We start from the raw sequence: 11,402 nt of genomic DNA, 5'->3' as shown, positions 1-11,402 counted from the left end.
GTTTGTCAAAGCAATTTATTATGCAGCACCACAGGAGGCAAAGCAGTTCACAGAACAAGTGCGACTCCAGTGGACCTGTTACTGAACACAGAAGGTCTGGTTATTATGATGTCCTTGAAATGCTTAAAGAAATTGAGCCCACTTATTAAAAGGGGTGGGGGAGGAAAAAAGATGCAGTGTTTGAAGTACTCGAAGAAAGGGATTAGGAAGAGTGCTGTGGCTCTCTATGTAAACAGCTTTTCTATTCCAGCATGTTTACATACATTTGGATCAGAATTTCTACACAAAGGACTTGTTTTGGGGACACACGAACCCTTATCACCCCTAGACTGAATTCAGATACTAACTGGTGATGCCTTGAAATTAATTATCAATGTGTCAACTGTGTTCTCCGCCTGGGGTCAGCATTGTTATTTTTCATCTCATCCCTAGGATTCAGTGCAAGTCACAATTCTTATTGTTAGCATCTATCTGTCTCAGGGTGGGGGGGAGCATGAGTACACCTTCGGGGGTAAAGTCAAACCATTTGCGAGTTATGGCACCTGCTGTCACTGTAGAAACCGACATGGGAGAGACATGTTTTATTGTAGGTGGAGCAGATGGAGGTGCCCAGTTGTGTGTTGCAGGTGCACCAAGGCTGTTCCTTCTTGCTGAGCTCCTCCCAGCAGTATTTTCATCTCTGGTCACTGCTGTGGCTTGTGCAGTTGTCCCATGTGTGATAATTGCCCACAGCTCTGGCAAAAGTTACCATTGACCAGGGACAAAACTAGGCTTTATTTCACCCAGGTCAAAGACCCAGTTTGGCACCCACCCACTCATGGCCATTTGCATACACACACGCAGGCTGGGAGCCTCAAGGGCACCCCTCTAGAAGTTTCACCTTAGGCAAAAAACCTGGCTAGCTCCCCCATAGCTACAGCTCTGCATTAAAACATAAATATCATGCAAATCATGTTTATTGATACAGTTTGGTCATTTTATGAAAACCAGGACAAAGCAAAGGTACTGGGAGTCACTGTTGGTTCGGTGATAGTAGACCTCTGGCAGCTGTGCTGCATATCAAGTTCAAAGCATTAGAGTGTGACACAATAAATATGCATTGTGATGGCTTTGTCTTTAGTTTACTGAGGTCAGGAGCAGGTAGAGGCACACCATGGAGAGGCCGGCCAGCCAAACTCTCTGCCATGACAGAGCCTGTGTGTCCGTCTGTCCTTGTTCAAGAATGCCACAAACTGTCACTGCCAATACCAGACCAGGATCTGAGCTCCAGGTTGGTCACCCATAGGCTAAGTGAGCACTAACTAAGGATTTCTATTCTGTGCTAGTAGATCATATTAACACTTTTAGCTACACATAGCATATAATAAAGGTGTTTAAACAACACCCCTCTCTATGTTCAGTAAATGCATAAGGGAAGGAGTAGAATTGTGTTCCTACTAGCCACACACAACAAAGGTAAAGGTAAAGGGACCCCTGACCATTAGGTCCAGTCGCGACCGACTCTGGGGTTGCGGCGCTCACTTTATTGGCCGAGGGAGCCAGCGTACAGCTTCTGGGTCATGTGGCCAGCATGACTAAACCACTTCTGGCGAACCAGAGCAGTGCACAGAAATGCCGTTTACCTTCCCACCGGAGTGATACCTATTTATCTACTTGCACTTTGACGTGCTTTCGAACTGCTAGGTTGGCAGGAGCAGGGATCAAACAATGGGAGCTCACCCCATCATGGGTATTCGAACTGCCGACCTTCTGATCGGCAAGCCCTAGGCTCTGTGGTTTAACACACAGTGCCACCCGCGCCCCAACCACACACAATATTCAAAGCTAAACCATAGCTTAGTGCAAATGAGCAAACATATGGGCTCCTGAAGATGTTTGCAGGTAGGACTCATCTACAGGTCGGTGAGCTTGGCCAGGGCTTCCCACTTGCTTAGGAGTTGTACAGAAGAGGACATATAGCACACCCCCCAACCATTATGACAAAATGTGCATTGTTAGGAGCAGAGGCAAAGCAGGCAAAATCCTGTTCCCCCATCATGCATGTCTAAACACCCCTATTCTAAACATCACCAAAATTGAGTGATCCAAATAAAGCAGCAGTTCCTAATATACACAATTTAAAATCCTAAGATATCTTAAGTAACAGTGGAGCTTATCGTTGTGGAGCATTCTCATTATGAGGGTAGTTTTCTTAAAAATCTTTCTCAATCCTGTTCTTTCTTGAGTCACAATATACTGTAGATAGTTTTGTGGTGGGAGCTATCATTTTCTATGCTTCCAATCTACAGTGTTCCTGGGCGCATGGAAATCTATATCTATGAGATGGATTGTTAATTTTATATTATTACCTTTTAATTTCAGTGTACATGTTGGAATGAATCAGGCTGTCATGTCACAAGGATCAGCAATTTGGCCTGAAACAAGAGTTTCTTTTTAAGACTGAAGAGTAATGCAAGAGTCAACGTTTTTCTAAACAGTTCACATAAAACACGCTTGTCTATTGAACGATGTAAAGAAAGTTACCTAAGAGGCTTGTTCAACATACATTTCAGTAGCATCACTGCAGTCTTGTACTGCCAAAGTAGATAAGGACAAGAAAAAGCCCCTGTAAGAAGCCAACACTCAGAAGATCAAGGTGTGCTCAGAAATACTGGGAAGTCAATCTTTATTCCCATAATGCTCCTGTGGTGCCGCTTATGTAAAGTCTTAAAACAATAGAGTTCATCTTTCCTTTGTGATCAGAAATTCTCTTTTTCCCTTTTTCCCTTAAAGATTTTCTCACCGTCCTTATAAATTAGATATTTTCTATTACCTGATGCCCACGGCCATACAGTATCTCAAGGACACAATATTAATTATCTAATACATACTGTATCTAGTATTTCAACGGATCTTTTTTGTGTTTCAATTTGCAACATTTCTGCAAGGTGCTTCCCCCCAAAAAAATCACCCTATTCCTTCTTTCACTTGCCCAGCAGATCATCATGTGAGCTTGCTTTATTTATTGGCGCTTCTGGACTTTGAGAATATCTCATTTGGATTTATCTTTTAAGCCCTAACATTCTTTGACTGACCTGTGGCAGAAATCTGAAAGGTAGTGTCTTGCTCTATCCCAACATGGCTGCCTCCCCACTCCCTTAGTGAATATTTCAATTGGCTTCAGTCTTTTGAGTTCTTCAAATAATCCTAGTTACAACAAAGTTCTTAACAGCGTCAGTCCTGCCACTGAGCCTTTCATGTTTTCCTTTTATCAGCCTTCAAATGCTACCAAGTTTTCCCTTTTTCTACCCTTGAGAACTTCTACCCTTGAGGACTTCTCCCCCAGTGAACTTTGCTTTTCCGTTCATACTTCTGTGGGGTATAGCCAAACTAACACAACAGATTGTGTGTCACGTGTAAACAATAAAAGGAGAAATTCGTTTTTGACCACCCTTGCCCTTGCATTTTACTAACGCAACAAAACATATTTGTTCTCTTTCACGGGGGGATTTTGCACAGGCATGATGGTGCCATTGGGTGATGCCTTCTACTTATGAACTAGCTGTCAAAGATCAAATGAAACTGACAGAAATTTAATATTACTTGACATCACCTCAAACTCCCAGCTACTCCCTCTGCGGTGTCTACAGAGTCCTATGCCGCCACAGAGAGTCTCCAAACTCATCTTCTTTAGGCAGCAAAACACACGGGGGAGTTGAAGGCTAAGTCTCTTCGAGGGCTCTGTCTGCCTGTTGATACTGAAGTCCTGACTACAAAAGACTTTGAGCTTCCAGGTGTGTGTGTGTGTGTGTTATACAAGCTCAGCAGCTTGTGTAATGCAAATTTTACGCAGTGTTGGTGTGGAAGCTTATTAGCACTGAACCCCTATATTTTGAGGTGGGTGGTTAGACACTCAAGTAAGGTTTTGTAGGTAGTATTGATTTTCACACTTTTTATACCCGTTTGCTCCTCTCCTGAGCACAACCTAGCCATTTTGTTTCTGGCAGCCTGAGTGTTGCAAGCATGCCTATTTCCACCAGTGGCTGCAGCCTGAATTGTACAGTGGTACCTCAGGTTATAAACACTTTGGGTTACAGACTCCACTAACCCAGAAGTAGTACCTTGGGTTAAGAACTTTGTGGGAGGCCCCATTAGCTAAAGTGGTACCTCAGGTTAAGAATGGACTTCTGGAAGGAATTAAGTTTGTAACCAGAGGTAGCACTGTATTTGAAAGATCTGTGGAGACCATAATAGCAGTACATTGATCACAAGCCTCCATTTTGCCTATTGTATATTGGCTTGCACTGATATTTATTTCCTCTTTCTTTTTTTGCTAGTCCAGGGAAGTAACACTTCATTCTGTACTCCTTTCCCTCCCAGTGCTGGTGGTTCAGAAGCCATGCAGAAGCCGTGCTGCGTGCTGCGCCAGGGCGAGGGCGCCAGGGTGAGGGCGCCGGAGCGATCTCTGCACCATGGTGCCAGGGCGGCCGACATGCTTGAGACGGCCCTGCGAGCTGGCAAGCACCCAGCCCCTTCTTCCCTGCAGACACACATGAACGCCATACAAGGCCAAGGCCATCCATAAGGTAGACTGAGGAAGCCACCTCAGGTGGCAGAATCCAAGAGTCACCTCCACTGGTGCCCCTACCAGAGAAACAGCTGCAGCGGCTTCTGGGTTCCGGCGAGAGTCCTGTGAAATCTCTTTGGCTCTTGTGAGATTTCACCAGAACCTGGAAGCTGCAGCTGAGCAACCCCATTAAGTGAGGTGGTGGATATTGTGCGTGTGCCGGGTGACATGTTCTTGTTTTGCCTCAGGTGGCGAAAAAGGATGGGCCACGCCTGGTGCCACCCAATACTGCCCTTCTGCCCCCTTAGCTGCAAAGGGCTTAGGGTTCTGCAGCAAATCCTTGAACAATAAAATCCTAAATGTGAGTGAAAGGGCAATGTGCTCAAATAGCTAAGGATCATGCCCAAGTGGGATATACATATTGCTGAAAATTTTCTTCTAAGGACCCTGCAGAAAGTGCCTGCCTCAGGACTCCAGACACAAATACCTACCACCAGGAATCGCAGCTGCACTGCTGCAGGGGGCAGGCTAGCCAGGATCTCAGAGTGAGACCCCCCCCAAAAAAAACCACCCAAAGCCATGCAGAGCCCCCACAGACCCATGGCTTCATATGTCTCCCTCTGTAATGAGGATGAATTTTGCCTTAAGAACCCTTCCTTACTCATCAGATAAATTGTGTCTCGCAGACAGAGTGCACAGAGCAAGTATACACTGTGCAGAAACGGGGCCACTGTTTTGTCACAAACCTCCAAAATACAGGTTGTATTGTTGAAGGCATTAGCTTGAACGTACTCTTGGGCAACATTTTATACACACCATAAATACTGATACGAGTCCAAATGCTTAAATTAACTTCCATGACAGGAGTGTACTATTCACTCAGGATTTCAGAGTGATACTGAGCTGTTTGGTAGCCCTCTTAAGCAACATAGCATTTTATATTTTGTATAATGGGATATTTGTGAGGAAACAACTTCCAGCATGTCGTGGCCTACTTTTGAAGGGGAAACCTGATGAATCTATACTAAAAAGTTAATGCAAAGTACAACCAACATTCCTAAAATGATTAGAGCTTTAACTCTAACCTTTCATCACTTCACATATTCCTTAATCTTTACTTTCCTGTGTCTTTTGTTCCTTATAAGATTCTGCTGGGTTTTGTTACAGGATTTCAGGGGTGCATAATATACTGTAAAGCACCACCATGCTTTCTTTCACCTTGCTGTTAAATATTTTCTTTTTGAATGGCCTTTGTTTAAAGGCAGGTGAAGCAGTGGTACAACTAAGATGCTAGCCACTATCCTAGGGTTCACACCAGTGTGAATATAGTTGCAATCCTATGCTGAACCAGCACCCAGGGGTCAGCAAACATTTTCAGCAGAGGGACAGTCCACTGTCCCTCAGACCTTGTGGGGGGCTGGACTATATTTTTGGGAAAAAAGTAATGAACGAATTCCTATGACCCACAAATAACCCAGAGATGCATTTTAAATAAAAGCACACATTCTACTCATGTAAAAACACCAGGCAGGCCCCACAAATAACCCAGAGATGCATTTTAAATAAAAGGACACATTCTACTCATGTAAAAACATGCTGATTCCTGGACCATCCGCGGGCCAGATTTCAAAGGTGATTGGGCTGGATCTGGCCCCCAGGCCTTAGTTTGCCTACCAATGACCTAAAGCAACACAATTTCTGCCAATGTAGCAATACCCACAGGCACCCCTAGCATATCCCCTGCTACCCACCGGTCATGATGTTGCATGCCAGCAAGTCTCCCTTATTACTGTACCAGGCATGGGACACACCAACTGATGTGTGAGAACCGTTGGGTGAGTCAGCTTCCCTTATGACATCAACATATGCTGTATCATATGCAACCCTGTACATATGCAACCAATACAATGAACAACCACAAAGCTACAAAGAGCAGACTACCATGGAGCAGGGCAGCAACTGGATTGCAACGGCCACACATTCCAGGGCTTCGACACACTCCAAGATGAAACATAGGCAGCCTGAAAATCATCACCATTGGCCAGCAAAGATAGAGCCAGGCGGGAAAGGAAGAAATGCTATTCCAACTAGAGCACCCAATCAGCTATGCAGCCTGGGGAGTAAGAGATATCTCTGAAGATCCCATGGGCTTCCCAGAAGGGGAGTTCAAACCCCTGCTTTCAGAATAGTGCTCTAACCGCCAACTTCTTTTTTTCTTTAATGAACTAATTCAGCCTATAGAAACATATTATGTATTCATTTCACTTTGCCCTGATGGATGACCTCCCTGGAGAAAGCGTGAGTGTGATGCTTTTGCTGCTGTAGGATCTGAATGAATCTTTGTTTGCATCAGCCATTGGCCAAAGCAACAAAACAACAATACAATATACAAAGAATAGAAATAAAAAAATCAATTATATTTTAGGGTTTTGAATCAATAGTCAAATAGTGGATCTTATTCTAATTGCCCCAGCTAAAAACCTTGCAACCTTTGCTGTCACCTGCTCATCTTGATCTGCCAAGAGAAGGGATACTGTGGCAGTGGTTGGGTGATCCGGAATGGACAATAAAAGAGGGGTGATAACCTCATTCCTCAAGTCTGCTGTAGGATCTCTCAGTAGCCATTGATGCCTTTGATGCCCAAAGTTGAGGGGTGTCCTCTTGGACTACCTTCTTGTGGGATGGAAGTTGGAGGCAATGTTTTCCGGTGGTTCAGCTCCTACTCGCATGGCTAAGTCTCAAAGAACAGTACTTAGGGTACCCTATAACTACATATTGGGAGCTGTATTGGCAGGGTGCTGCAAGGCACTATTTTGCCCCCAATGTTATCTAGCATGTATATGAAGCCATTGGCAGCAATCCTCAAGATGTTTGGGGCACTCCATATGCTGATGACACCCAGGTCTATTTCCACATTATATCTGAATCAGAAGAGGCTGAAAGCTGAGCCAGTGGCTGGATGCAGTGCTGGAGCGGATGAGAGCTGATAGGTTGAAGCCAAACCCTGCCAAGTCAAAGACATGGTGGGTAAGAGAATTGGGTTCCCAGGCCTGAGAATTGGGGAGTTTGCCTATTCTAGATGGGGTTGCATCTGATGGAGCAGGTATGCAGCTTGGGGCTGCTCTTGGATTCATGATTGTCCATTGAGGCCCATGTGGCCTCTGTGGCAAAGAGCATCTAACATCAGCTTCAGCTGCTTTTCTCAACTGCATCCTTTCCTGCACAGGGATAATTTGGACAAACAATGGTCCAAAGAAGACATTACTGGTGCAATGCATCCCATGTGGAGCTTCCCTTGCAGCTGGTCTGGAGGCTACAGCTGATACAGAGTATCACAGCCTGGGTGGTGAGTGGTACTCTTTATTGGGCACATATCACAGCAGTGCTAAAGGATCGGTCAGTTTTAATGTTCTGCTACTTACCGGTACATAGTTGCCCCTCTACTGCTCAGTAAGGACATTAAGACTAACAAATTGAACCCAGTTAATTTGCTATGTCCTGATTATTGGCTTGTGATAACATGTCACCAGTGTTGTGAAATGCCAACCCCATCAATATTGGCATTCCATTGGCTCTTGAAGACACATCAGTTAGACAAACATTCCCCTGAACTTGAAACTTCTTATCTGTTTTAATTCTTAGATGCCCGCCAGTGTGGTGTAGTGGTTAAGAGCGGTACTCGTAATCTGGGGAACCGGGTTCACGTCTCCGCTCCTCCACATGCAGCTGCTGGATGACCTTGGGCTAGTCACACTTCTCTGAAGTCTCTCAGCCCCACCCACCTCACAGAGTGTTTGTTGTGGGGGAGGAAGGGAAAGGAGAATGTTAGCTGCTTTGAGACTCCTTTGGGTATCAAGCGGGATATCAAATCCAAACTCTTCTTCTCTTCTTTGGGACTAAAATGGATGGAGTCAATGCTTTTTTCCTGGTAGTATCTGCAACCCCCCCCCATCAGAGCCTTGCACCTTGAATAATATTTGTAAAGCTTTTTGTATGAATTCAATAACAATGCTATAATGCAGTCTTCTGATACCATTTGCTTTTGTGCGAATTCGTGGTGTAGCACAGTAAGTGTATGGTATAAATCAATAGCCTTAGGTCAAAATCTTTTCCAGACCCTGTTTGGAAGCAGATAGACTGAGCAACATAATACAAATAATATTCTCTGGATTGGAAACAGATCCCTTAAATTCAGAGGAACTGCTTTCATTGGGTGCCTGCAACTTTTTAAAGAACTGTATCTGGGTGATTTGTTCCACATGTGAACTGGTTTGCACAGCTAAGTCTTCGTGTACACTATTGTTCATGTACCATTGCCAAGCACAGAGAAGCACAAGAAGTCAATTGTCTTGTGCAGGCACCCCCAAACTTCGGCCCTCCAGATGTTTTGGACTAAAATTCCCATCTTCCCTGACCACTGGTCCTGTTAGCTAGGGGTCATGGGAGTTGTAGGCCAAAACATCTGGAGGGCCAAAGTTTGGGGATGCCTGGTCTTGTGCATTCAACACTATGGATCATGGCCTTTGCCTATGGAAACTGGTCATAAAATTGTCACAAAATAAAATAAGATAACCAAAATTGACTTTTTAAAACAAACAAGGAATGTTCCTTCATTGACAATGGATATTTCAGGAATGTAGCTAAAATGATCCTGTAGCCTACTTTATGTATCGCTGCTTCTCCATTGTGCTCTAAAAGGGTCAGATATATAACAAAGCCTATTTAATTTTAATTTTATATAAAGCACATGAAAAAGATCTTTTGCAATCTTCTCTGCGGTGGTGAAAGAAAGGAAGAATGAAGGAAAGCCTTTGGGTGTATATATACATATATTGAGGAAGTCTAATAATACAGATTATAGGAAAACAGTATACCTTTCTTTACAAGGCCTTGATTTGCAACCCTGAAATCTCAGATTTAGCCATTACAATGAAGTCCTGTTGCAGACAGAGCTGGTTTTTTATCACCACTTAAAATCTAATTAATCCGTATTGAAGCACAAAGATTTCTGTTGTTTTTTTGAGGTTAGGGGTCATAGAGCGTTCTTTGTTCATCCTCAGACTTGTAATCACCAGGCATTGGGATATAATTTTACCAAGCAAATTGGAAGGTAACAGATCAAATCCTTATCACAAAACCTAACTCATGGTTAAGCAGAGTCCTTCGTCCTTTACAAGAAACATTATATTCAGGAAGAACAAAAACACATTTCAGAGCTTGGAAAGGGTTAATACGCAGAAGTTTATATTCAGGGCATGAAAGAGCTAAAGATCATCAGAGCTGCAGCCGCCATATAAAGTAGCAAGTCTTATAGAGTTGGCCAAGTTTTTTCCGGCCAGGCGTTTTCTGCCTTTAGAATGGCTTTAGTGTACCGAACCATGATGCAGTTAGCAGGGATATTATTTTGTTTGTTGGGATGGGTGTTATCCTGCCTCACTACCTATTTACCTCAGTGGAAAAATCTCAACTTGGAATTGAATGAATTGGAGATCTGGACAATGGGACTCTGGCAAGCCTGTGTAGTTCAAGAAGAAGGGGGGATGCAATGCAAGGAATTCGATTCTTTTTTGGCTTTACCTCCAGAGCTCAAAATTTCTAGGATTCTGATGTTTGTATCTAATGGATTAGGACTTTCAGGCCTCTTGCTCTCATGTTTCGGACTGGACTGCTTGAAGATTGGTGAACGACAACTGGACCTAAAGAGGAGGTTACTGCTGTTGGGAGGAATATTCTTCTGGATATCAGGAGTCACAGCCATAGTCCCAGTCTCCTGGGTTGCTCACACCACTGTGCAGGAATTTTGGGATGAGAATATTCCAGACATCGTTCCCAGGTGGGACTTTGGGGAAGCACTGTTTGTAGGCTGGTTTGCTGGATTCTGTCTCATCTTAGGAGGCTCAATGCTAAATTGCACTGTCTGTTCTGCTGATGCTCAGTCATCCTCGGTCCATTATACAGTGGCAGAAGAGCAAGACAACTGTCAGTACCTGGAAAGTAACAACAGACCCAAAAGCCTAAGCGTTTGAGAGACAGAGAGGATTCTTCTTTCATTTTCAGACACTTAAAACACACGAGCCAGAACCTTGTTCCAATTAAGATTCAAAGGACTCTTTGTTCCGTAGCAGATTCATTACACTTGGGCGTCTAAATTTTCTTCCTGCGCTTTTTCTTTCAAGAGCTGTGTTTTACCCTCCTTATTACAAAACTGAGAATGTCGACTTCACCAACAGGATGAGATTAAAATGACTGTGTAGAAAATCACCACTATGTAGATTTTATCTGATTCATTTAAAATGTAAAAACAAAAAACATCCCAAGTTCAAGTTAAGACAGGAAAAAAATGTAATAGGATACCTCTTATTACACAGCTTCACACTACTAAAGCTAGTGATTTATTTCTATGGCCCACTGAATTTCTTCAACGGTCAAAAAGTACAAGGAACTGTCTTGCCTGTAGGTTTCTGCTGCAAGAAACAAATCTAATTCATGCAAAAAGACTTTTAATATTAGTTACAAATTGCCCTGCAACACTGGCAAAATGTTTAAATGATTTCAGTGATAGCATCTATGGAATAACAAGTGACTCATCTTAACACATGGGAAATGCAAAGTCCCACTCACTCCCTAATCTGAACGCTCTAGTGTCAACCTATTTTTATATATCTATATATGTAAGTTAGTAGCAAACACAAAACAACCTGTGAGATAATGTGTTAAATGTTGTTCTTGTAAATAATCAATGCTGTTCTTCTCTATGTAAATAGTTGAGTTGTAACCATGCATAATCACAATATGTTTCCTAAAATCTGATAAATTCTACATTTATTTTACTACATGAAGGCAGTGTCGTCTTTAG

At 43.3% G+C, this 11,402-nt stretch overlaps 1 protein-coding gene across 1 annotated transcript; it reads left to right on the top strand.

Moving 5' to 3' along the window:
- The first annotated feature begins 9,903 nt into the window (after positions 1–9,903).
- On the top strand, positions 9,904–10,572 carry CLDN22 (claudin 22). Its single transcript, XM_035114094.2, has one exon. It carries the CDS (start codon positions 9,904–9,906, stop codon positions 10,570–10,572), a length of 669 nt encoding a protein of 222 aa, XP_034969985.1.
- The last annotated feature ends 830 nt before the right edge of the window (positions 10,573–11,402 follow it).

The sequence above is a fragment of the Zootoca vivipara genome, chromosome 9, assembly GCF_963506605.1.
Source record: "Zootoca vivipara chromosome 9, rZooViv1.1, whole genome shotgun sequence".
Lineage (NCBI taxonomy): Eukaryota > Metazoa > Chordata > Lepidosauria > Squamata > Lacertidae > Zootoca > Zootoca vivipara.
This window is presented reverse-complemented; position numbering and strand designations above follow the sequence as displayed.

Coding starts and splice junctions, on each gene's coding strand:
- CLDN22 (XM_035114094.2), top strand. CDS start 9,904: ATGGCTTTAGTGTACCGAACCATGATGCAGTTAGCAGGGATATTATTT.